Source organism: Capra hircus, chromosome 29 (genome assembly GCF_001704415.2).
Source record: "Capra hircus breed San Clemente chromosome 29, ASM170441v1, whole genome shotgun sequence".
Lineage (NCBI taxonomy): Eukaryota > Metazoa > Chordata > Mammalia > Artiodactyla > Bovidae > Capra > Capra hircus.
In genome coordinates, this window is record NC_030836.1 from 25,608,244 (window position 1) to 25,633,943 (window position 25,700).

At 39.1% G+C, this 25,700-nt stretch overlaps 1 protein-coding gene across 1 annotated transcript in view; it reads left to right on the plus strand.

The window, feature by feature from the left end:
• Positions 1 to 18,070, plus strand: part of TSG101 (tumor susceptibility 101) — a 42,734-nt gene extending 24,664 nt beyond the window's left edge. The window contains exons 8-10 of the mRNA XM_018043442.1: positions 14,590 to 14,792; positions 16,030 to 16,269; positions 17,725 to 18,070. Coding sequence (XP_017898931.1) covers positions 14,590 to 14,792; positions 16,030 to 16,269; positions 17,725 to 17,814 — 533 coding nt within the window. The 3' untranslated portion in view covers positions 17,815 to 18,070. The remainder of the gene's footprint in view (positions 1 to 14,589; positions 14,793 to 16,029; positions 16,270 to 17,724) is intronic.

Here is a 25,700-nt window from a genome sequence, read left to right on the forward strand (position 1 = left end):
CTGAAGTCCACCAGGCTCCTCTGTCCACGGGGTTTCCCAGACAGGAATACTGGAGTGGGTTACCATTTCCTAGGGCATCTTCCCAACCCAGGGATCGAATCCACATCTCCTGCATTGTCAGGCGGATTCTTTACCACTGAGCCTCCAGGGAAACCCTGTGGTTTATTACTTGTTACAGGTTTGTACCCTTAAATACCAGCAGTTTTATCACCCTCTTCCCATTCACTTTTACATGTGAATTGTTAGAGTACTCTTTCTTTTTAGAGCTAAAACTCTAGAAAGAGTTTTATCAGTGTCCTATACTCTAAATCTTGAAGTGATTTATCGTCATATAAATGAGCCTTCTACCAGAGCATAGAAATAAATTTGATTGATTCTTAATCACTTTTTCCTGTGTTTTTATTGGTGAACCTTGTATGTGTTGAACTATCAACAGATTCTTAGGTTTTCCAGCCTGGTTATATGTAAAGGTAGATGTGCATTTTTAGGAGAAGAAAGCACCATTGGGAAATATGAGTGGGTCAGGTAAGACCTATTATTTCTGACCAGTATTTCTTGCTTTTTTATGTTGCTTATTAGTAGAGTTACCTGAAATGTAATTTTCTTCAACTGGGAAAATGAAAGTGATACAGGAACTTCTGCAGACTCCCACCACCCTTCCTGACTATCTGCCACCACCTGTACCACCGTATTTGCTTTTTCCCTACTCTTAAAGAGATTGGGTCTTTTCCCATTCTATTGTTTTCCTCCTTCTTTGCATTGTTCATTTAAGAAGGTCTTTGCATCTCTTCTTGCTATTCTTGAGAACTCTGCATTCAGTTGTAAATATTTTTCCCTTTCTCCCTTGCCTTTCACTTCTCTTCTTTCCTCAGCTATTTGTAAAGCCTCCTCAGACAATTACTTTGCCTTCTTGCTTTTCTTTTTCTTTGGAATGATTTTGGTCACTGTCTCCTGTACAACAGTGTTATGAATCTCCTTCCATTGTTTTTCAGGCACTCTCTCTGCCAGCTCTCTTCGGCATCAGTCGTTGGGGCATAGACTTGGATTACTGTCCAACATTAAACCATTAATGTTAAATGGTTGCCTTGGAAACAAATCAAGATCATTTTGTTGTTTTTGAGATTGCACCAATACAGTACTCAATGCAGTACTTTTTTAAAGTACTGCATTTTGGACTCTTCCATTGATCATGAGGGCTACTCCATTTCTTCTAAGGGATTCTTTCCTGTGATAGTAGATATAATGGTCATCTGAATTAAATTTGCCGGTTCTCATCCATTTTAGTTCACTGATTGCTAAGATGTTGATGTTAACTCTTGCCATCTCCTGCTTGACCACCTCCCATTTACCTTGATTCGTGGACCTAACATTCCAGGTTCCTATGCGTATTGTTCTTTACGGCTTTGGACTTTACTTTCACCACCAGACACATCCACAACTGAGCGTTGTTTCCGCTTTGGCCCATTTGCTTCGTTCTTCCATGGAGCTAGTAATTGCCCTCTTCTCTACCCCAGATATATTGGACACCTTCCAGCCTGGGGGGCTCATCTTCTGGTGTCATATCTGTTTTGTCTTTTCATACTGTTTATGGGGTTTTCGTGTCGAGAATGCTTCCTCCATTGGACCACGATTTGTCAGAGAACTCTTTACTATGACGCATCTGTCTTAGGTGGCCCTGCACAGCACGGCTCATAGCTTCAGTGAGTTATACAGGCCCCTTTGCCATGACAAGGCTGTGATCCTTGAAGGTATCACCTCCATGATGCCTACTTAATACTCTGATTTTGGCATCATACTTGATTTTTCATCAGGAACCTGTTATTTTCAAAATATATCTAGAATCTGATCATATCCAGTGCTGATCCAAGGCACCATTCTCTCATCTGATTTACTTCAGAAGCCTTCTTCTGTCCTTAGCCCCTACATCTGTTTTTAGCATAACAGCTAGAATGAGCCTATTAAAAGATAAATAAATTATATCACTTCTCTACTTAAAATCTTCCAAGGTTTTGCTGTTTCACTCAGAATTCATTCCACATTTCTAAGGCTTGGAAGGCCCTTTATGACCCCGCTTTCCTCCCCATTACTTCTGACTTCCTCTCCTACTCATCTCCTACTCTTTCATTTTAGGATTTGTCCACTGCCTATTTCCTTTGCAAGGAGTAGTCAGGCCTACCCTGACCAATCTATTCTCGCCACAACCCTGCACACGTATACAAACATGTGGAACATCTAGAAAGTTCATACAGGTTTTTCTGTAAAATGGGAAAATCCGGAAGACCTTTTTGGCCAATCCAATAGATTCTTGTGAAGTTTACTTTTCTATTACATTTTCTGATAGATTATAACCATCCTGATATCTGTTGTAAATATCCCTCCCTCCCAGCAAAAGTATTCTCTTCAGTTTTTGTCATTGATACATTCTAATTATTGAGATTCTAGTGGCATTGGTTTTGTTTTTAAAAAATATTCTCATCCGTCTGTCTCATCCTTCTGTAATCAGGTCTTTTTTTTTTTTTTTTTACAGTGTAATTTTATTTCTCTATTTTTGACTGTGCTGGGTCTTCATTACTGTGTGCAGGCTTTGACTAGTTGTGAGCGGGGGCTGCTCTTCGTTGTAGCCACTGGCTTCTCACTGCGGTGGCTTCTTGTGGAATACAGGCTTGAGCGCACAGGCTGCAGTGGTCGTGGCACGTGGGCTCAGGAGTTGAGCTCGCAGGCTCTAGAGCACAGGTGCAGTAGTTGTGACACACTGGCTTAGTTGCTCTGCAGCATGTGGACTCTTCCTGCACCAGGGATCAAACCTGTATCCTCTGCATTGGCAGGCAGATCCCTTTAGCACCAGGGAAGTCCTACAGTGTAATTTAAGTGCTTGGGTTAGAAACCTGATGATGGGAGGTCTTTACTCCAATAAGCAAAACATGCTAATTCCTGTTAAGTTCTCCATTTTGGCTCAGGCATGATCAATAAATTGATAGTGCTGTTTGATAACCCTGTATTTCTCATTGAGATGATGGTATCTGATTTGTTGAGAACCTAAGTTTCCAAAGATCTTTTATGTTAACCTATTTCAATGCAATAGGTATGAAGCATTTTATAGCTTAGAATAAATGACATCCATATAACAAGAAATAGGAATATGGGGAAAATGGTACATTTTGGATCAAATCTAATGTTTGTTTTTAGAACAAATTATCAGAGCAATGTTTTATTGTATTTCTAAGAGTACTTTCTTAGAAAGTCTAGAAACAAATTATCATTATATGATTATCTAGAATATCCTTTAATGTATGTTGCTTTTCTACCCTTTGTTGCTTGTCTACTTGATTTTTTTTTCATCATATTTTAGTAGTACATTGTGAAAAACACTCTTGAACTTCAAAATTGTCATAAAGGAAAGCAGAAACATAAATGTGTCATTTAAATATTAGAGTTCACAAGTAGTCAATATTTTCTCAGTCTGCCAGTGGTCATCAGGATTTGTGCTATTATTTTTGTACTATTTAGGCATGAGAAAGAATTAATGTGTTTATTTATCCTTTGTGGAACTTGACAGTTTAAAGATTTGCTCTTATGATATAAAACAAAGACTTGTTTCAAGGCATCATTAATTAACTCGTACCTTATTATTAGTGTGGATGCTTGTACAATATTGAACAATATTGAAGTAAAAGAGCCACTTAAAATGAATTGATAGAGATTACTTTTTTTTTAATGCAACCAACACTTTTATCTGCTTTTTTTTTTGGCGACATTTATTCCCAGACTGTAAGTTTTTGTTTCTTCTGTTTCTTCTGGGATATCTTTTTCTTCCATGCAACCTCCTTTTCTGGTTTTGGAACAGTCTGTTCTTTTTCACTTAGGATCGTCTCAGTGTGGCAGGGAGAGCTCAGGTACCGCTTGATCCCACTGCGAGCTCTGTAAGTCCTGCCCCGCATTTTAGGGGCTTTGTTCACCTGGATGTGCTCAGTGAGCAGAGAATCTACATCTAAGCCCTTCAGTTCAGCTTTTTACTCTCTGCATTTTTGAGCATGTGCAGTAAAAATGCAGCACTCTTTCTGGGCCGTCAATCCTGCATCCAGCCCCAGTGTTTGGCCTGTGCGCACCTACCAACTTCACCGTTGGGATGACAGAATGGCACATGTCGCTTCTGTAGAGTGATACCCTTCAGATACTTGGTGGCTTTTTGGATATGCGTACCCTTAATGGCCTGGGCAGTTTCACAAGTGTTCTTTAAGTGAACATGAAGATTTGAACTTCTTCGTTTGCTGGATTTTGTGGGGGTTTCTGGGTCAAGTGAACAGCACACCATTTTTAGTGATAGCACATCACCTTAGTTAGGCTGCTTATTGGAAGAGTGAGATGACATTCTGTATAGCAGTCCCTTGAAATAATGCAGAAGACTGAGGATTGATGCAGATCTTGGGACTTAAAACAGCTCTTTCTGACTCCATTCCATGTAGATTTTGAACACCACTTAAAAGAAAATAAGAATTTGTTCTGTCATCTCATTTTATATTTTTGTTACCTCTCAGACAGCTTCTGGCCTAACCTGACCTTTAAAACTGCATTCATGAGATTGATGGTCACTGAGGGCATTGGCTCGGAGAAGGAAGTGGCACCCCACTCTAGTACTCTTGCCTCACTCCCATGGATGGAGGAGCCTGGTAGGCTGCAGTCCATGGGGTCGCTGAGGGTCAGACACGACTAAGCGACTTCACTTTAACTTTTCACTTCCATGCATTGGAGAAGGAAATGGCAACCCAGTCCAGTGTTCTTGCCTGGAGAATCCCAGGGACAGGGGAGCCTGGTGGGCTGCTGCTGCTGCTAAGTCGCTTCAGTCGTGTCCGACTCTATGCGACCCCATAGACGGCAGCCCACCAGGCTCCCCCATCCCTGGGATTCTCCAGGCAAGAACACTGGAGTGGGTTGCCATTTCCTTCTCGAGGTGGGCTACCATCTATGGGGTCTCATAGAGTCGGACACGACTGAAGCAACTTAGCAGCAGCAGCAGAGGGCGTTGACTAAGTAGTGACAGCAGCTGTTGAATAATGAAAAGCCTTTTGAGGTGCTTTTCTATCAGGTCTGGGCAACTGTAGTGATATTATAATACATTTATATTATTTAATGAGGGAAAATTTATGATCTGTAACTTAAATTCTTCCTTGAAGTTCTTGTAAGATCAGGTTTATTTTTTGGATGTCATCTTTGCACTTGACTATCAAAAACATTTTCTACTGGAAGATCAGTGGGAAAAGATGAGGAATTTGGATGGTTTTCCTGAGATTTTCTGCCCAGTATTTATTAACAAAGCATCAGAAGGAAGGTGAACTTTCCTTGATATCTAAAAAAACTTAAAATTTTTAATTTCTGTTTTTTCAGATTCAAGTATATATTTCTTAAGACTCAAACATTTTTGTTAGGACTGGGCATATAACTTTTTACCAAGTTGGCATTGCCAAGACTATAAGAGAACTTGAACTCTGATCTTAAAGGCTTAAAACTACTTGACCATCACCAAATTATAAAGAATAAGTTTAGGAGACAGCATTAGTATTTGTTTGTTCTAATAGCAGATCCCAGAAAAATGCAGGAACAGGGATGAATATGTGGTCATTTGTATGTTTTCAGGGCTGAAAAACAGGCACCTTGAAAAGCTTTGGTCCCCAGCAGGGCATTCCCATGGAGAAGGCCAAACTGTTGGGTAGCAAAGAGTGGCGTGATGTGGGACCAGTCACTTCTATCTTGATTCACGTGTAGCACTCTCTCTCTGTCAGACTCCAGTGTGCTGGTGGTGCACCCAGGTGGCAGTCTAGGAGTGATGAAGGTGTTGGATATTATAGTCCAAGTTAAGAAAGATTTAAGATGTATCAAGCGAATGTTCAAGAATGTTACTGAAGTGTGGTCCCGTGTGGTACCCAGAAAAGTGTGGTGCCGCTCAGTGACACCTCCGCATGTTTTGAATATACATATGAAGAAAGTCCGTCCACATACCGGCTCCTTTATGAAGGTCATTAGAGGATGTACTGTCAGTACATCAAACACACGCATATATACACATACCACCTTTTCTTTATCTATTCATCTGTTTTTTTCAGTTGAAGTGAAATGAAAGTTGCTCAGTTGTGTCCAGCTGTTTGCCACCCTGTGGACTGTACAGTCCGTGGAATTCTCCAGACCAGAATACTGTAGTGGGCAGCCTTTCCCTTTTCCAGGGGATCTTCCCAACCCAGGGATCGAACCCAGGTCTCCTGTACTGCAGGCGGATTCTTTACCAGCTGAGCCACAAGGGAAGCCCTTGGGTGTTTTTTGTCTTTTTTTTTTCCAGTTATTTGTTTATTAATGTGGTCATTTAGTGTATAATTACTGAGTGCTTGCTATGTACCAGGAGTAAGAACCCCACTGGGAACAACACAGAGTAACTTACTGCCTTCATGGAGTTTGCATTCCAGTGAGGGAAGACAGGAAACAAACTTACAGCAAATAGGCGGTGTGCCAGGTGGAGACACATGCTATCTAGAAACATTCAAATTGAAGAGGGGCACAGGAAGACCTGGAGGGGGAGGACTGCCTCCTCTTCTCACCTCCTTTGCATCCACCTTGCTTACACCACTGGCCTCCTGCAGCCCCCTGAGCAGCAAACACACTGGTTTGCTGTTTCAGCCCCGTCTGTGCTCTGCTTGCTTGTATGGTGATCTGGAGATCTATTCACTGCTGTTACCTCTGCTTGAAGAGTTCTATCCAAGCCTGGAAAAAGGTTTCTACACCTTATACTTTGAGGTGGGAGTATGTTTCTGGTTCAAGGAACAGCAGCGAGGCCAGTGGTGTGAGTTAAGGGTGTGTGGAGAGATGGGGTCGGAGAGGAAACAGACCTGGCTCAGCTAAGTCCTTGTGGGTCAGGGCGAGGCCTGTGGCTTTTCCTCTGTGTGAGCTGGGGAACCATGGGCAGGCTTTAAGCAGAGGAGTGATCAGATCTGATTGATGTTCCAACAGATACCTTGTGCGAGACCCTGGGAGGGAATGGTGGCCTCCTTGAAGAGGCCATTAAAGGAATCCAGGTCTGAGATGGTGGCCTGGACCTGTGTGAGGACAGAGGAGGTGGTCACATGTGCTGAAGAGGGGTATCCATTCGTCTGTTGATGGATGCTGAGGTTGCGTCCATATCTTGACTATTGTAAATGATGCTGCAATACATAGGGGTGCATATATCTTTTTGAATCATTGTTTTTGTTTTCTTCGGAAAAATACCCAGCAGTGGAATTGCTGTGTCACGTGGTGGTTTTGGTTTTAATTTATTTGAGGAACCTCCGTACTGTTTTCTGAGGTGGACGCACCAGTTTGCGATTATGCGGGTCCCCTTTCCTCCGCATCCTCACCAGCACCCGTTCTCCTTTTGGTAGCAGCCATTCTGACTCTGGCTTTGATTGCAGTGCCCTGATGGTCAGTGGTGTTGAGCTTGTCACGGCATCTGGGTGTCCTCCGCCCGTTTTTTACCAGGTCGTCTTTTTTGATCCTCAGTTGCATGAGTTCTTTGTATATTTTGGATCTTAACCCCTTATCAGATATATCATTTGCAGGCATCTTCTTCCATTCAGTAGGGTACCTTTTCATTTTGTTGATAGTTCTTGCTAATCAAAAGCTTTTTTTAGTTTGATGTAGTCCCATTTGTTGTTTTTTTATTGCTTGGGTTTTTTTGGCGGGGCGGGGGGGGGTGCTTTTTTTTTTTCTTTAGGTTCCCTTACCTGAGGAAGCATATCCAAAAAAATGTGAAGACCAGTGTTAAACAGAGTATACTGCCTATGTTTTCTGTTTTTTTTTTAAGTTTCTTTCTTACAGTTAGTTGTATTTAGATATAATTGACATATAGTACTGTATAAGTTTAAAATGTACAACATAATGATTTGACTTACATACATCATGAAGTGATTACCACAGTAAGTTTAATGAACATCTGTCATCTCCTATAGATACAAAAGGAAAAAAATACTAAAAAAATAAGAACTCTTTAGGATTTACTCTTAACAGCTTTCCTATATGGCAGTGTTAATTACATTGATCATGCTGTGTGTTTCACCCCTAGTATTGCCTGTGTTTTCTTCCAGGAGTCTTGTTTCAGGTCTTATAAACATTTAAGTTTAATTCATTTTGAGTTTATTTTTGTATATAGTGTGAGAAAGTAGTTCAGTTTGATTCTTTACACAAAGCTGTCCAGTCTTTCCGAAACCACTTACTGAAGAGGCTTTTTCCTGTTCTGTATTCTTGCCTCCTTTGTCAGAGATCAATTGACCATGTGAGTGGGTTTATTTCTGGGCTGTCTGTTGTGTCCCATTAATCTGTCTGTTTTTATCCCAGCACCATAGTGTTTAGATTACTGAAAAGCTTTGTAGTATAGTTTGAAATCATGGAGCACGATACCTCTGGTTTTGTTCTCATTATAGAATTTTTTAATTGTGCTCTTTCACAAAATAATCTTAAGGAATGACTGATTCTGACCCATTTTTTTAAGGATGGAATCTGTCCCTTAGATTAATTGGCCTTTGTGCTTAAACCTTGCTAGTAGCATCTTTCATTATTATGATAGTAGCAGCATTTTTTTTTAATAGTTACTACTTTGGTATCCTATTTTAATAAGGTCTGTTGAACTGTTATGTAAATTAATTTAAATCTTTTTTTCTGCTGTGTGTTTCTTTTCAAGAAGTGTTAACCTGCTTATGTTTTCCTTTTTTCTCATTGGTTGTGGTTATTGAAACTTCAGAGTATGCTCTACTAGTATTTAAAATATTTTTTAAAAATTAAGGTCTCCTGATTTTTTGGGGAGAAAGTTCCATGACCTGCCCAGAGCCTGGCCAGTAATATCAGAAGCTTACTTGTTCATAGACTATAAATAAAAAGCCCTTTGTACACAGCTTAATGAATTTGCTTGATTTGTGTTTAGTAGCATAAATCAGAATGACTTTGCTCATATAGTTGTTTGAAATGTTTCTGTTTCAGAGTGACCTGTTTTTTTGTTTTTATTATAAAAGGAACTAATATGGGCTTGATCCAGTGATCCCCAGGGTCCGCTTGACCTAGTTTCTGAGTAGTTGGTCATTAAGCTTCTGTTTCAGATTGCTTAGGCTCTGTAATTTGCTCTGTAGCACAAATGCCATTATTACTGAAGTTGATTATGTGAGTCTTGAGCAGGTAACATCAGAAATAAAAATGCTGGGGGGGCAAATGACTCACTTTTGCTGGTTAGATGTGAGGTCAGAAAAGTTACTAGTTATTTTGTATTTTTCTTTGGGGTTACTATGGATTCTTTCTCTAATGAGTTTCTTTTTGAGTTGTAGGAAGTAGTGATCATCAGTAAGTATTGTTAGGAGAGAAATAAAACTGATTATCTTTAAATGTTTAAAAAATGGTTCTAAATCAGAAAGTGCACTTTACTGGCCCAAATTATTGACTGAATTATCAGATTCACTGAGTAGAGTACTGGTTTCCTAATACTAGAAAAATTATCTCACTTCTAAAGGATTAAGGTTAGTGATTGAATCCTATCTGACATTTAAATGAAGTTTTGTTTAGGATTGTTTCTCAGAATCTGTGTTACCTTTTCAACTGCTGCTAATCTGGAGTTGTAGAAGGGCACTCCTGAAATCTGATTCTGCATGAGTAAAAGGTCAATGTGTAGGGATTTGAGGTTTGGCGGTTTGCCACAAACTCTTATTAATCCAAGGCTCATTATAACAGAAATTAAAATTTCTCTTAAGACATTTGGGAAGAAAAAAAGATTTTTTGAAAAGTGATCAGGAAGAAGAAAAGAATTTTCTACCAACTTTTTTCTTACTGGTTTATATAAACAATCTCTTTTTTAATGTATTTTATTATTTTTCATTTTTAATAGGATAATCGCTCTACATTGCCCTGGTTTCTGCTATACCTCATGTATCAGTCATCACTGTATATATATATCCCCTCCCTCAAGAGCCTCCCTCCCACCCCCCATAAACAATCTCTTTAAGTGTCATGGTTCATTTAATTTTGAACTTTAATCTGGGCTTTTCTCTTGGCGTTCACATTTCATAACTTAATTACAATTCATTTCTTCTATTTAGAAAGTAGATAGATGTTAAAATGTTCAGATATACTGAACATGTCTGTTTGTGATAAGAGAGAGGACTAGGTCTAGACTTGGCATTTCTAGGCTCCTCGGGTGAACTGTGACCTTTGTTGAAAGCCAAGTGAGTGCTGCCTCAGCTTCCTTCCCGTTTTGAATGATAGTGGCTTTAGCTGGAAACTTACTTGGAAGGACTTATTTGGTCCTGTATGGTAGCATTTCATTTGCCCTAATATATTTTATAAGAGAAACAATATAAATTCCAGGATTTAAATTTTTTTAATTGGGATTTGAAAATTCAGCATCAGTATAACTTGATCCATTTTAATGTAATAATTTTAGCAAAGTTTGTTGATGTGTTTGTACGTAAAACATCCAGACTAGTTATAAGAAGACCCTCAAGTTTGTACTAGTTCAGATCATCTCTGCACAGATGAATGGGACACTTGGATGGCATGTGATTGACCACACGTTTGAATGCCTAACCATATTCATATCATTTGGGTTCCTAATCACTGGGAATAGTTTTGTTGTATCTCACAGGAATCATAGTAACATTTCAGATGGGCGTAATAAGAAAGTTCTTTCAGAAAAAAGTTTTAAAATTCCTATTGTTAATGCATCTATCATAAAATGAGGGCTTAGTGAAATACCATTTCTAGTCATTATTTTGTAAATCACCTTGTGAGCACAAAATTCTAAGCTGTTGTACCCTTTTTTGCTGTCACCTAGGACTTAAATGAATTAGTGCAATGTGAAAAACTAGAGATTTTGATTTGGCATAAATTCTGTCCAAATAAAGTGGTTTTTTTTTAAGTCTTTCTTAAAAATTGAAGTATGGTTGGTTTATAAGGTTAGTTGCTACTGTACAGCAGAATGACTGTCATACATGTGTATACACACGTTGTTTTTCGTTTTCTTTTCCACTGTGCTCTGTCTCAGGACATCGAATATACTCCCCTGTGCTGTACAGTAGGACCTCCCCGGTTTGTCTGCTGACCCCACACTCTCGCCGTCTCTCTCCCACCGCCTCCTTGGCAGCCCCCAGCCTGCTCTCTGTGTCATTGCTTGTGTCTCATGGATAGGTTCATCTGTGCCACGTGTTAGATACAAGTGCTACCATGTGGTGTTTGTCTTTCTCTTTGTGACTTCCCTTCGTGTGACTCTCTGATTGCGTCCATGTTGCTGCAGATGGCATTATTTACTTCTTTTGTGGCTGAGTGGTATTGTTGTATATATATACCGTATCGTCTTTATCCACTCATCTTGATGGGCATTTAGGTTGTCTCCATGCCTTGACTGTTCTGAGTGTGCTGCTGTGAGCATTGGGGTACGTGTCTTTTTTTAACTACAATTTTTTCCAGGCATACGCCCAGGAGTGGAATTGCTGGATCATATGGTAATTCTAGTTTTAGTTTTCTGAGGAACCTCCAAGCTGTTTTCCACAGTGGCTACACCAACTTAACACTCCCACCAACCGTGTAGGAGGTTTCCATTTTCTGCATACCCTCTCTAGCATTTGTAATTAGTAGACTTTTTAATGTGACTGGTGTGGGGTGATACCTCATTGTAGTTTTTTCATTTCTTTATAATAATTAGCGATGTTGAGCATCTTTTCCTGTGCCTATTGACCATCTGTATTCTTCTTTGGAGAAATGTCTACTTAGGTCTTCTGCCCATCTTTCAGTGGATTGTTTTTTTGTTGTCAAGGTGGATGCGCTGTTTGTTTATTTTGGAAATTTAAGCCCATGTCGCATGCATCATTTGCAAATGTTTTCTCTCATTCTGTGGGTTGTCTTTCCATTTGGTTTATGATTTCCTTTTGCTGTGCAAAAGCTTGTAAGTTTGATTAGGTCCCATTTGCTTATTTTCATTTTTATTTCTATTGTCTTGGGAGATTGGCATCAATTTATGTCAAAAATGTTTTGTCTAAAACAGCTAAATCTTTAAGTCATACTGAGAGGAAAACAGGTTGTCTTCCTGAGAAAGGGAAGTGAGTGCTTTTGAATAGTGAGGAGTCAGGCACATAATTAAAGGATTAGGATTCTTGTTCCAAAGCAGAATGGGAGAAGAGAGTGGAAGACTCCCATCTGGTAGTTTCAGTCTTTGAACATGTTCTGAGGACTTTTGTTTTTGTTTTTTCTTTTATGAGAAGTTGGTTAAAGAGGGCTTAGGGCTTTAGGAAAGAATCCAAAGGATCAGGTTTTGGTTTAGGTTCCGGCAGACAAGGCCTTTGGAAGATGGCTGGCGATCTGACACGAGAGAGAGGCCGTCGTGGCAGGCAGCCCGTGCTCAGGACCAAGAGATGGGCAGGGGGTTAGGGCTGGGGGGGGGATGCTCATGGGGAACAGGAGTGGGAGAAGCAAGAGGCCAAAGCTTCGAGGAGGAATGAGTGGAGATATGAATTGGTGAATTCGGGGAGGTCGCTAAGAGTCATCCGGTGTCTGTACAAGACGATGTAAATAGAGAGGTGGTCACTGAGGAAGATTTTGGGAAAACTTGAGGGGAAGGAGCCCAGAGATGATACAGTAACTGGCAAATTGATGAGAACGCTTTGGAAAAGTCAGGTATTAAGAGGTCAGGGATGTGAAAAATAAGACCTCAAGTTACCCTCTGGCTTTACAACTCTGAATTCCAAAGCACACATCTGAAAGTTAATAGTTTTGCTTCTCAGAAATGTGAAATAATAAGCTGACATACTTTTGTAAAATTGGAAGTAAATTCTGAAAAGCATATATGGATCTATGTGGTAATAATCAAAAGTATTAATTGCCTCTTTGTAAATGCTGGATTATGGGTACTGTTTGGGCGCTTCTTAGCGGGACGTTCCTGAGAGGAAAGAGGGAGACTTAGCAGGAGAGTCTGATGGTGGGCTCTTCTTTTTACCGCATACATGCAGCATCCTTAGCACAGATGGACAGAGGACACTCCTCAGGGAAACCTGGCCATGGGAGGTGCTGTTTGTGCTCATTTTCACTTGCAAGAAGAATAGAATCCAAGTGACAAAAAACAGTTCTTCTGTGGTAGAAACAAAAAACGGGGGGAAACAGAACCGTAGACTTAGACTCTGTTTTTGAAACCAGTGACGTCTGAGGACGCCAAGGTCTCCCAGTGTCATTTACAAAAGCCTGGAAACAGGAATGGGCCTGTGATGGATGAGAACACGAGTGCTGAGAATCTGGGTACATTTTTACAAACCGACTTAAAGGTCCCACCCCCACCCCACTCCTCAGTAAGTAGAACTCAGCATCAAGGTGATAAAAATTTTCAGCTCAGAGTGGAAGTGGTACTGTTAGTCTGTAATCATTCTTTATTCATTGTAAGCAGTAAAGGTAAGTATAATTCCCCACATGGTATTCTGTCATCAAACATAACTGAAAATCAAAATACTGTGTCTCATTTGCTGATTTATGACCCTAGCTGAAGAACACTGGTAGTCATAAAAAGTATCTATGCTTATATTAAAGGGAGGAACCTTTTCAAGAAAATATCTGAGGGGTAAGTTTTATATAAGACACTGATTAGGAAGGTAAAGAGTAAAGAATCTGAGAACAGAAGTTTATCAGCTGAATTTTTTGGATGGCGTTCTCTTGCACATCTGTTCTTTCCTGTTCTTTTGGTAACGGAATAAACATCTTACAGAAGGGAAGCCGTATTAACCTCTACATTGGTTTAAGGAAACTGCCCATTCTCAATCTTAATGGCCTCTAGAGTGGGTGGTGCTTTTTTCCTTCAGCTTAGCAGTAAAGCCTGAGAATGGACTTGACCTGAATCAGATGTTTTTCCTTGGTATAATTTGTTGTTCCATTTGTTGGAGATTTAGGGATCTTTGTAATCTATAGAGATATCTGTAGAAGCTCTCAATGAGCCTCTGCCTCATTGAGAAAATAGCTAATTGTTTGGGCTGTAAGCGAAGAAAGTGGGTAAATATGGATAAACAATAATCTCAAATTGCAGTACTGGAGAAGACTCTTGGGAGTCCCTTGGACTGCAGGGAGATCAAACCAGCCAGTCCTACAGGAAATCAGCCCTGAATATTCATTGGAAGGCCTGATGCTGAATCTCCAATACTTTAGCCACCTTTTGTGAAGAACCAACTCATTGGCAAAGACCCTGATGCTGGGAAAGATTGAGGCAAAAGGAGAAGTGGGCAGTGGTGGATAAGACAGTTAGCATCACCATCTCAGTGGACATGAGTTGAGCAAACTCCAGGAGATAGTGGAGGACAGAGGAGCCTGCATGCTGCAGTCCCATGGGATTGCAAAGAGCTGGACATGACTTAGTGACTGAACAAGAAGTAACCTCTCATGGGGAGAGTATTTCTGAATCAGCTCCTGTTTTAATGTTATGTTTAATGATACGGCATACAGCATTTTCTTTCCTCACACTTTGAAAGTGTAGACCCGTATTTTGTCCTGTTTTGTGATGATTCCCGTGAAAGGAATAGAGAGAGACTGGGAAGTAAGCAAGCGTTTTGCCTTTTCCTCCTGCAGGTCCCAGTAGGGATGGCACAATCAGCGAGGACACTATCCGAGCCTCTCTCATCTCAGCGGTCAGCGACAAACTGAGATGGCGGATGAAGGAGGAAATGGATCGTGCCCAGGCAGAACTCAACGCCTTGAAACGAACAGAGGAAGACCTGAAAAAAGGTCACCAGAAACTCGAAGAGATGGTTAACCGTTTAGACCAAGAAGTAGTAAGTAACTCATTGCATAACTGCACTATTTTAATTGTAGCTATGGCAAAGTTTTCTGTATGTACTGTAGCTACCCTGAGTACTGTGGGTATTAGAGTTCAAACGACTGTACACACTCTTTAAGCACTTGAACATAGCTCCTATACAGCTTGTTAAAAAACGGAGCCTATGATTGAAATACAGTCTTTGACTGGGAAGTGGATGTATTTAGAGGATTTTTCGCTTGCACCTTCACACTGCGGGATAATGTTTTGACCCATAGGAGGGCTGTTGGAGTGTTGATGTTACCAGATAGTCAACCAGAAATAAGAATTTGAGAGAGTTCTAAGCCATGATAAAGATCTGCAGACTCAGGGTGCAGACTTAAGGATCAGTTCTTTTTTGTTTGCAAACATTGTTTGAACTATATGTAAAGTATCTTTGGTATGCAACCTTTAGCTCTTCAGCTTTCTCACGTTTTTATCAGACTGCTGTGCCCTGAAGAGTCGGTATAAGTCAGTCCTGTGACTTCTTTTGTTTAAAGATGTAGAGGCACTAGCTTAATTTGAGTACCAGCTTCACTCTTCACTTTCATTCTTGTGAGGGAGAATCTGTTCCAGTAAGTGTGCATTTTTGATGAAAGGATAGAGAGTTTATTGAGTGTTTGAGGCTTTGGAGAAAGTGATTTGTATGTACATGTTAGTCTAATAAATGGTTCTAGTGTGTAAAATGAGCTGCTCGACGGTCAGCTATTTTCAAACATTGAGGAAGGTGGCACCAGTACAATTCAGAGCCCGCAACCACCACCTGCTATATCTTGGGACTAAAATTAAGGTGTTTGTGGAGTTCTGTGCATTGAATTGTCTGTGTAGACTGGGGAAAGTTGTTCCTCTGAGGCAGATGTCCCCTTGTTTTGAAAGAAGGGCCTCTTTTATGATTTTAATGTAAGAAACCTCCTGCTGGAACGTGTCTTGTGTGAAGGTTTAGTTTGCAGTATTTATCACTGTTAAGTGACAGGCTTATCACTGCCACCGAAAGTGCTCAGCTTAGCATCTCCTGTTTGCACTTAGCTTATTAGAGCACACCTTTTCCTCTAGCTTTGAAATGTGTTATATTTGAAACGTGAATCTCATCCATGAGTTGTTTAAGCATTGTTTTATTAGCAATTCTGCTTCTGTGCAGTTGGGTTGTAGATGTCTGACAAACGGATAATTACAATTAGTGTAAAATCATCATGCTTGGACTATTCTGTTTTCAGGCTGAGGTTGATAAAAACATAGAACTTTTGAGAAAGAAGGATGAAGAACTCAGTTCTGCCCTGGAGAAAATGGAAAATCAATCTGAAAACAATGATATTGATGAAGTTATCATTCCCACAGCCCCACTATACAAACAGATCCTAAATCTGTATGCAGAGGAAAATGCTATTGAAGACACTATTTTTTACCTGGGAGAAGCCTTGAGGCGGGGAGTAATAGACCTAGATGTCTTCCTAAAGGTATGTCTTCTTCACTCTGCTTTCCAGAGTTTTGGAACGTTTTAGAACCACTGTTGCTGAAAACCACAAATCAAGAGGGTTTGTCTGTAGGGGATGAGTTAAAATTCTTTTTCTTTCCAAAAGTGAGCAGGTGGGGTAAATGGCTATGAGCAGTGTCTTCCCACCTACAGAGAGGACTGAGGATAATCTGAGTATGGGAAGAAAAGTGGGCTTAGTGGCTGCAGTTCCTACTCTAAGGTGGCATCAAGCTGAATGTAATTCTTCTTACTACTGCACCCGGGTGGATCAGCAGGCACAGTCAGATTTCCATTCTTTCAGGTCACATCATCTAAATTAAGATCATTGACTGCCCCATCCTTGTTGCTTTTTTTTTCCCCTCTGTTAATTTTCTTAGACTTGCATACTTTTATACCTGTTTCCCCTTGTAGAGTATTGGGCTTGCCCTGCTAGCAATAGGGCCTTCTAAATGATTATTCCAGGCTTAATGCTATTGTGCATACGTGGAAGAGCTGTAAGCCAAGTTTGGCTACTGTTCTCTGTTAGGTCATGAGGAGCATGGCTTTAGGGATAACAGCCATCCTTTGGATATTCAGTACAGCTGCTTCTGATGCTTCAGTGTGCCTGCAAGGCTGGTCAGGTTGCTTGCTGACCCTGCCTATCTCACTGTGAGTGTATGGCCAAACCACTCTTGGACCTGGTAGAAGCATATGAATAGCTGGGACCCAAGAGAGGGTTCCCTTTCTGTACGCTCTCCTCTGCTTGGGTGGCATAACTTAGGCCAAGATAAACATGGAGAGGTGAGAAAAGGATGCTGTTTGCTAGGCACTGGACCAAAGGTGGCCTTGTGCTGCTCATCCCTGCCCTTCCCCTTTTTTAGCTAAGTAGTGACAAACAGTTCTAAAAGTTTTTTAACTTTTGTTAGGATCACAGTACAAGTTTCCCAGGCGTCTTGGTTGTCTCAAGATGTAGCTTGAACTGAGCCAGATCCTGCGTGGGGGTGCTTTCCCTGTGACACATTGTATGGTCTCAGAAGACTACTTTCCTGAATACAAGTGTGTTAGTTGCTCAGTTGTGTCCAACTCTTTGCGACCTCATGGGCTGTAGCCCATCAGGCTCTTCTGTCCATGGAATTCTCCAGGCAAGGGTATTGGAGTGGGTAGCCATTCTCTTCTCCAGGAGATCTTCCTGTCCCAGGGATTGAATGCGTTTCTCCTGCATTGCAGGCAGATTCTTTACCATCTGAGTCGCCAGGAAAGCCTCCGCAGGTTCCTTAACACAGCCTGCCAGCATCAATCCCGTGAGTTAACAGCCACATAAAATGTAGTATTGGGCTCCAGAGGACCGTTGAGGAGTTTAGGGTTCCTAACTCCCATCTAGGTTACAAACTGTCTGCTAGTTTATGCCTGGACCTGGATAAGGGCTAGTCTAAACTGTTTAACTTCTTCCCCCTCACAGCATGTACGTCTTCTGTCCCGTAAACAGTTCCAGCTGAGGGCACTAATGCAGAAAGCAAGAAAGACTGCCGGTCTCAGTGACCTCTACTGACTTCTCTGATACCAGATGGGAGACTGAACTCTTCTAAAGTATTCTTTTCTTCTCTTCCTTTCTCTTATATCAGTAGGTGCCCAAAATAAGTTATTGCAGTTTATCATTCAAGTGTAAAATATTTTGAATCAATAATATATTTTCTGTTTTCTTTTGGTAAAGACTGGCTTTTATTAATGCACTTTCTATCCTCTGTAAACTCTTTTTGTGCTGAATGTTGGGACTGACTATGCTAAATAAAATTTGTTGCATAATTTTTCTCTTCTTTACTCAACAGAATATATGAAACAAAATATGTGAAACCTTAGTAAAACTCAGCTTCTAATTTAGCAAAGTATAATATCCATCATGAGTTGAAATCTAGTATTATTCTCTAGCATATAAAGTGGATTCTACTCAATATGGGATATAATACATAGAAATCCAAATGTTCAAATGTTTGGATTTGAATGACTTTTTCTGTGAAAGGTCCTCATATCCTCCTGCCAGTTCTGTGTAGTTTTTTCCCTTTCCAGACCTGACAGAACCATAACTGTTTTCATCATGAGAGTAGCAGAGTGGCCAGTGCCAAGCTACACATCTGAGAGTTTATGTTAACTCAGCAGGATGACCTGGCCACAATTGAGGAGGAAGGTACAGTGTACACTGCCTGTCTGCACTTACTGTCGTTTACAGCCAGTCTCCCTGGTGAGTGACTCTGGGTAAGACTGTGGTCACCCACCTAGTGACCTGAATGTCAGTCAGTCTCCCTGGTGAGTGACTCTGGGTAAGACTGTGGTCACCCACCCAGCGACCCATATGTCCCATAGAGCTAACCCAGCAGAACAGAGTGTTCTCTGTCAAATGAGAGCTGGAAGGTTCTAAAGAAACGAACATTCTAATTTAAGATACTTTAAGGTATGTAGGGTGTGAAGCAATCTTTCCCAAGAGAAGACAGACCAATTTGCTCTCATCACTGAAGAGTTTATACAGTTTAAATCTTAAAAAATTAAAATCTACTTGTAAAAATTATCAGAATAAAAACTAACAAGGTTTAATTCAGTGTTAGGATTGAAGCTGACAAGTTATTTTTGTGTATATATACTTTTATTTTTACATGGTAGAGGAAGTTACAGCTTTATTACAGCATATAAATGAACATGGATATATCAGCCAGCCAAAACAAAAGAATTAGCATAAACTTGATGAAAAGCATCAATTTCTAAACACAGTAAACATACATTATAACATCCTTTTGGACCAAATGGCTGCTACATAAGTAATATACAAGGCAAGTACTGGTACATCAGAGGCACCAAACCACCTTCTTTGATACAGTCATTTGGGAATTTGCATCCAAATGTGGGATGATAACTTAAAGAGCTGAAGGGCTAAATAGAGGACTCATTCTGCCCCCCTTCCCCCATTTTTCCAACTTTTAGGAATTCAGGTTTATTCAGAAGTTTGACATATGTAATCTTGTAACTACCATCTCTTTTTCAATAACCTCAGAATAGTAGTTTTAAGTAACTTTAAAGCTTGAGCTCCTTCTGAATTTCCCAAAGAGTTTCTGCACTTTTTCAAATGGGCCTCATCTTCAAGGGGTCAGCTTTACCTTTACGAGGTCTGTAATACCATTCTCTCCCAGAACACATGGAACACTAAGGTATGGTCTTCATTTATTCAATAGTGGCCCTGAAAATAAAGACTTAAAAATTATTCCTTTTTCTTTTTTTCTAACAAAGGTCTGCAGTATGAGAAGGAGCAGTTGCTGGGTGAATGAGTATTTAACAGATTTGTAGTATGAATTGTGGCAGAAAAAAAGACCACCAGGAAAGAACAGTTTAAAACAGATGACTAGACATTTATTGTTCAGCTTCACCTGCCATCTTTCCACACAGGCCCCAACCTCTTCCCATGTTTGCTGGGACCTACCCTTCTTTTCCTATCTCCTTGCCCACAATCCACTTCCTATAAGGAACTACTTTAAAACTTCTGTGACTTTATTCCCAGTGATTTAATTCTATTTTACTTTACCCTCTCCCATTCAAATTAGCGGAGGCTTCATACCTGGGCCCCAACTTCCCTCGCCCCAGGAGACTCAATTGCTGATATCTTTGTGACCAGCGCTGATTTCTTAGGTCTTTTCTTGGACCAATTGAAAACAGAGAACAACTCAAAATGGTACAAGACCTGCCCACACAGTGGTTCCCAATGTTACTAGATATTTATAGAGCTAGTTCACTTAGTTAAATAACAAAGATGCAATAAGACTTTCATCTAATCGAATATAGTAAGACATATCACAGGAGGCCAGGAGAAAGGTCTACAAAGGTAGGTCTCTTCCTCCTCTACCACCCACCCTTTGTCTCTCTTCAACAGCAGTAAAGAATATATTATAGGAAGAGGTGCTTCCGTAGAATCAACTTCAGAAATTATCCCCCATAAATGCTCTTTTATCTCATTTTATGTTGGTGATAAACATTTTTTCAAACATAAACATTCTACCTTACTCATGTTGGCAACTGGATGCACTCCTAAGATTGTTCAAAAAACTTGCTGTTACATCAGCACAGATAGGGCAGCACCCCATTTCTTTTTAATCGTCTCACAGCCACTGTGGATTTGGAAGAAATGATGAACATAAGTTACATGATTAGCTGGGACCCAAGAGAGGGCTCCCTTTCTGTACACTGTGTGTGTCTTTGAACATCCATATGTGGCAGCCTGACGATGCCACAAATCTGAATTGTTTCCATCAGTAATTTTTCCTAGGAATTTCTTACAGGACTTGGTTAAGGTAGAAAAGAGTTACTAGGATAAGTGAGAGTTATGAGACCTAGAAATTAATGTGAAATCAACTTTACTATTAACAGTAAAGAATTTATAGCAACAATTTAAAAATATATTCTTTTAAACAAGAATTTAACAAATAAGTGCCTACAGTATGTTAGATACTGGGTTAGGCTCACCAAGGAGCAAGAAAGACTTAGTCCCTGACTGCTTAAGAGTTTATTATCTGGTGAATATGATCACACAAAAATAAAAAGTGTTAATGAAAGAAAAGTATTGGAGACACAACAACATGTACTTAAGGGACCCAAATCTCATCCCTCTGGCACAATTCAGCCTTATAGCTAACTTTCAAGGTACTGAAGATGCAAAACTAACATACTGCCCTGGCAACCAGTTCTTTGTGGACATTGCCCTACTACTTAGATCTGTATCCATTCCTTTATCTGAGTTTAGATCCTTCAGAGAGACCCCAGCAATGTTCACCCCAATCCACACAGAAACTAAGGAAAAGATACCCCCAAATCCATTTATTACATAGTGTTATATAACAAGTGTTTTGCTTTTTAAAAAAAAACCTTAGCAAAACTGTTATAATTGCCCTGAGAGGTTTACAACTAGGAATTCGTAGCAAAACTCAACAAATTCAGGTGTCTAAGCCCTATCCCCAGTCAGCTAAATGTAAATCTTCAGGGATGGAGCCTACAATTTGATCCTCTTGGCAGAGATACGCCAAACAAGAAAGGGACAGTTTGAAATTGCCAAGTATAAGTTAAGTTTTAACTTTATCACTTCAAGTCCTTTTCCATAGCCAGGGTTTGTATTAGATTTCAAGCATTCTTAGCCAGAGGAAACTAAGATGGTAATAAGGACTGCTATCATATTAGCACCCCTTCCTCCTCTCCCCTTTAATTTTCTCCAGTAAATAGAATTCATGTTAACTGAATTATAATTGTGACCTTTCTGAACTAGAGTATCCCAAGTTAAATATAAACTACATTTTGTTACTTCATGCTGTGTTAATAAGAAAGCCTTATACTCTTAATCATACATATGCAGGATTATAGTAACATTCTCATTTTTTTTCAAACCTGTATTTCTGGTAAGTTATTTTATTATAAAAATAATTTGCTGAAATTTTAAACACTACTAAAGGACCTAAAGTAGAATAAAAGTCCTTTTTCCCCACAAGAGGTATTTTGTGATTAAATATATGATCAATATAGTCTAAATATATTTCAGAGTGTGTGCATAGCTCAGTGGCATTTTTAGGCTTACCACTCCAGTCTCTGTGCTCTAAAAGGTCAAAAACCACAATAGCTTTCAGACTGGACACCAAGCCAAGTCAAGAAACAGAAAGGAGCAGGAGCAGTGGCCAGATCACTGCTCAGTGACAAGCTGTCCCAGTAACAACAGTTTTGGGGGAAATGCTCTTAACTTCCATGATACAAAGTTCAGATAGCCACTGACAGAAAAAAATTCAAGTCAGAAAAAGTTCTCATCTTAAATGATAAACTTTTTTACACTTACCTAAATTAAAACTGGTAAGTCTGATGTTTTGTGGAGGAAAAAAACATAGTTCTCTATCCAGCTCCAGCTGTGTACCATAGTTTCAACAATATTGACCCAATAAGAATAAGTTATGAAAAACTTTTGTTGCTACTCCGCTTAGCCTATTGTGCAAAAACATTTCCATTCATTCCATAAAACATTTAAGAAATAATATTCCCTTATCAAGTCTTTGAAATAATTTTTGTCAGAGAATAATCCATTTAGATCAAAAGCTTAGCTAAAAGGGAAACAGAGAAACAACTAAACATGGAATATAACTGTCAGGCAAAACATAAATCAGGCCTTAGTCCCACTAGACAAGGAAAAAAAGGTGACATAGTCTGATGTTTTAAACATTATTTTATCAGAATTCTCTTCTTATTGAGTTTAAAAAGTGGTAATTACTAGCCAGTTTAGTGGAGTTATAGTAATGGAAAACAAAAGAGAATTTTCAATAATAAAAAAGTATTAATAAGGATGAGTACTATGTAACAATATATGAAACAGTCCAACAGTATATAATGAACCAAGACACAACTCATGAAACGCCCTCAAAATATATTGGGGAAAAAAACTAGGAAATGCTAAGTGGATTTGATTAACTACATTTATCAGAGGTTGACAGATCATTAAAAATTAGTAATTTAGTGAAACTAAATAGTGAAGTCAGTAAGTGTGAATGGATACAGAAAGATGATACAATTAAGTCCATCCCCTGCCCCCAAATACATAAGGAACATTTATAAAGATTGTCGATTACCTGGGTCACAGTGCAAACCTTAACAGATTTCAGAGGGTGAATGTAAACCCACATTTCTGTGATCTCAATTCAGCTAAGTTAGAATCAACCACAATATAACACATTTTAAAATGTTTCAAGGCTAAAAGCATACTCTTAAATGAATCACTGAATTAAAGAGAAAACTAGGAATTACAAAATATTTATAACTGACAGTAAAAGTACCACAAAACAAAATGTGGTACTGTTAAAGTTTATATTCTTAAATGCATTTTTTAAACAAGAAAGATCAAGGATAAGAGTATTAATCATAAAGTAAAAGGAAGTTTTTATAAATGAGCAGAAAGTGGTAAGATTAAAAACACCAGTATCAATAAAATAGCTAATTCTTGGGGGAGAGGAGGACTAATAAATTAGAAAAATAACTAGCAATACTAGGGCACAACATCCCCAACAAATAGGAAACAGAAGAGTTAAGCACATATACAGTAGAGGTTTAAAAACTCATAAAACCCATGCCAATATATTTTAAACCTTGGGTGAAAGGGACAACTCAATTAAGAATGGAAAATCTGGACAAATTACACTGATGAAGTTTTATCAAAAATCTAGCCCCTCACCCTTCAAATTGTTTTATCAAAATTTCAAGAACAGTTCATTCTTATCTCAGGCAACCTGTTTGATTAGATAATAGGAAAAAATTTTTGGTGGGGACATAGTAAAACCTTGATACCAAAACTGAGCAAAGAGCACATGAAAAATAGTAAATCTTATTTACAGATACATACTAAATAAAATATTACAAATAAGTGGGGTTTTTGAAAAATAGTTCATGACCAAGAAAGTTTTACCCAGAAATGCAAAGATGGTTCAATATCAGAAAGTCTATTAATATATCACACCATGTTAGATTTAAAGAAAAAGATCATTTGAGTTGTAGAAAAACCTGATGAAATTCCAAATGAATTAAGAGTTTAATAAAGGTAAATTTCAACAATCTAGGAAGAAAAGGAAACAACCTGAAAAGGCATCAAAAATCAAAAACAAGCATCACAAATAATGAAGAAAAATTAGAAGGATTTCCATTGCAACCAAGAACAAGACAAAGATACCCACTATCACTGTTTCTGTTTAACATTTTACTGGAGTTCCTACAGCCAGTGCGATAGTACAGGAAAAGGATAAAGGTCTTATAGAAAAAAGGCCTTATTTGGAGGTGGTAGATGTGTCTAGCTGAAAATGTATACACACACCTCTTTTATTTAAAACACAGCTGCATAAAACTATAAAATTTATTTTGGGGCCTACAAGATATAGAAGGTATTTGACAACAGCAATCCAAAGGAGGAAGGGAAAGACACTAGTAGAGCACAGAAGTGACACCAGACAGTAACTCATATCTAGACAAAGAAAAAACACCAAAAAATGAAAAATAAGAAAGTTAATATTAACAAAACTATATTTTTTCTATTAGCTTCTACAAAAGACTTAAGATTATATAAAGCAATTATAACACATTACATTTTTAATACAGACATACAAAATAACACAAAAGTGATGAGATACTGAAGCTATAATGGAGCAAAGTTTCTGTATTTTAGAATTAAGTGTGCAAAATATAAAGTATGTCCTGGAACTTTAAGCTGATACTGTAACCACAAGAGAAAACCCTAAAAAAAAAGATCCTCAAAAAACATAATTTGAAATGTATTAAATATATTGTCACTCTACTTATTTAACTTTGCATATATGCAGAGTACATCATGTGAAATGCTGGGTTGGATGAATCACAAGCTGGAATCAAGATTGCGAGGAGAAATATCAACAACCTCAGCTACACAAATGATACCACTCTAATAGAAAGCAAAGAGGAACTAAAAAGCTTTTTATGAAGGTGAAAGAGGAGAGTGAAAAAGATGGCTTAAAACTCAACGTTCAAAAAATTAAGAGATCATGGCAACCAGTCCCATCACTTCATGGCATATAGAAGGGGAAAAGTAGAAACAGTAACAGATTTTATTTTCTTGGGCTCCAAAATCACTGGATGGTGACTGCAGCCATGAAATTAAAAGATGCTTGCTCCTTGGAAGGAAAGCTATGACAAGCCTGGACAGCATATTAAAAAGCAGAGACATTACTTTGCCAACAAAGGTCCGTCTAGTCAAAGCTATGGTTTTTCCAATACTCATGTACGGATGTGAGAGTCTGAGCACTGAAGAACTGACGCTTTTGAACTGTGCTGTTGGAGAAGACTCTTGAGAGGCCCTTGGACTGCAAGGAGATCCAACCAATCAACCCCCAAAGAAATCAGTCCTGAATATTCACTGGAAGGACTGATGCTGAAGCTAAAACTCCAATACTTTGGCCACCTGATGAGAACAGACGACTCATTGGAAAAGATTCTGATGCTAGGAAAGAGAGGGCAAGAGGAGAAGGGGGCAACAGAGCATGAGATGGCTGAATGGCAAGGGACAAGAGTTTGAGCAAACTTTGGGAGATAGGGAAGAGCAGGGAAGCCTGACGCACTGTAGTCCATGGAGTCACAAAGAGACAGACAAAACTTAGCATCTAAACAACAAAAAATAATTAAAATGGAACTTTAGAAACTATCCCCTTAAGGCAAAAAAAAAAAAGTAAAGGACAAGAAACAGGAGACGCAAGACATAGAAAAATAGCAAAATGGCAGGCATAAATCCAACATTACAATAACATTAAATGTGAATAAACAAGCCATTCAAAATGCAGAGATTTTCACAGTGTATAAAATGAGATCTATATTGCTTTCTAGAAGAGGCATCTTTTTTTGAGTACTATTTTCCAAAGC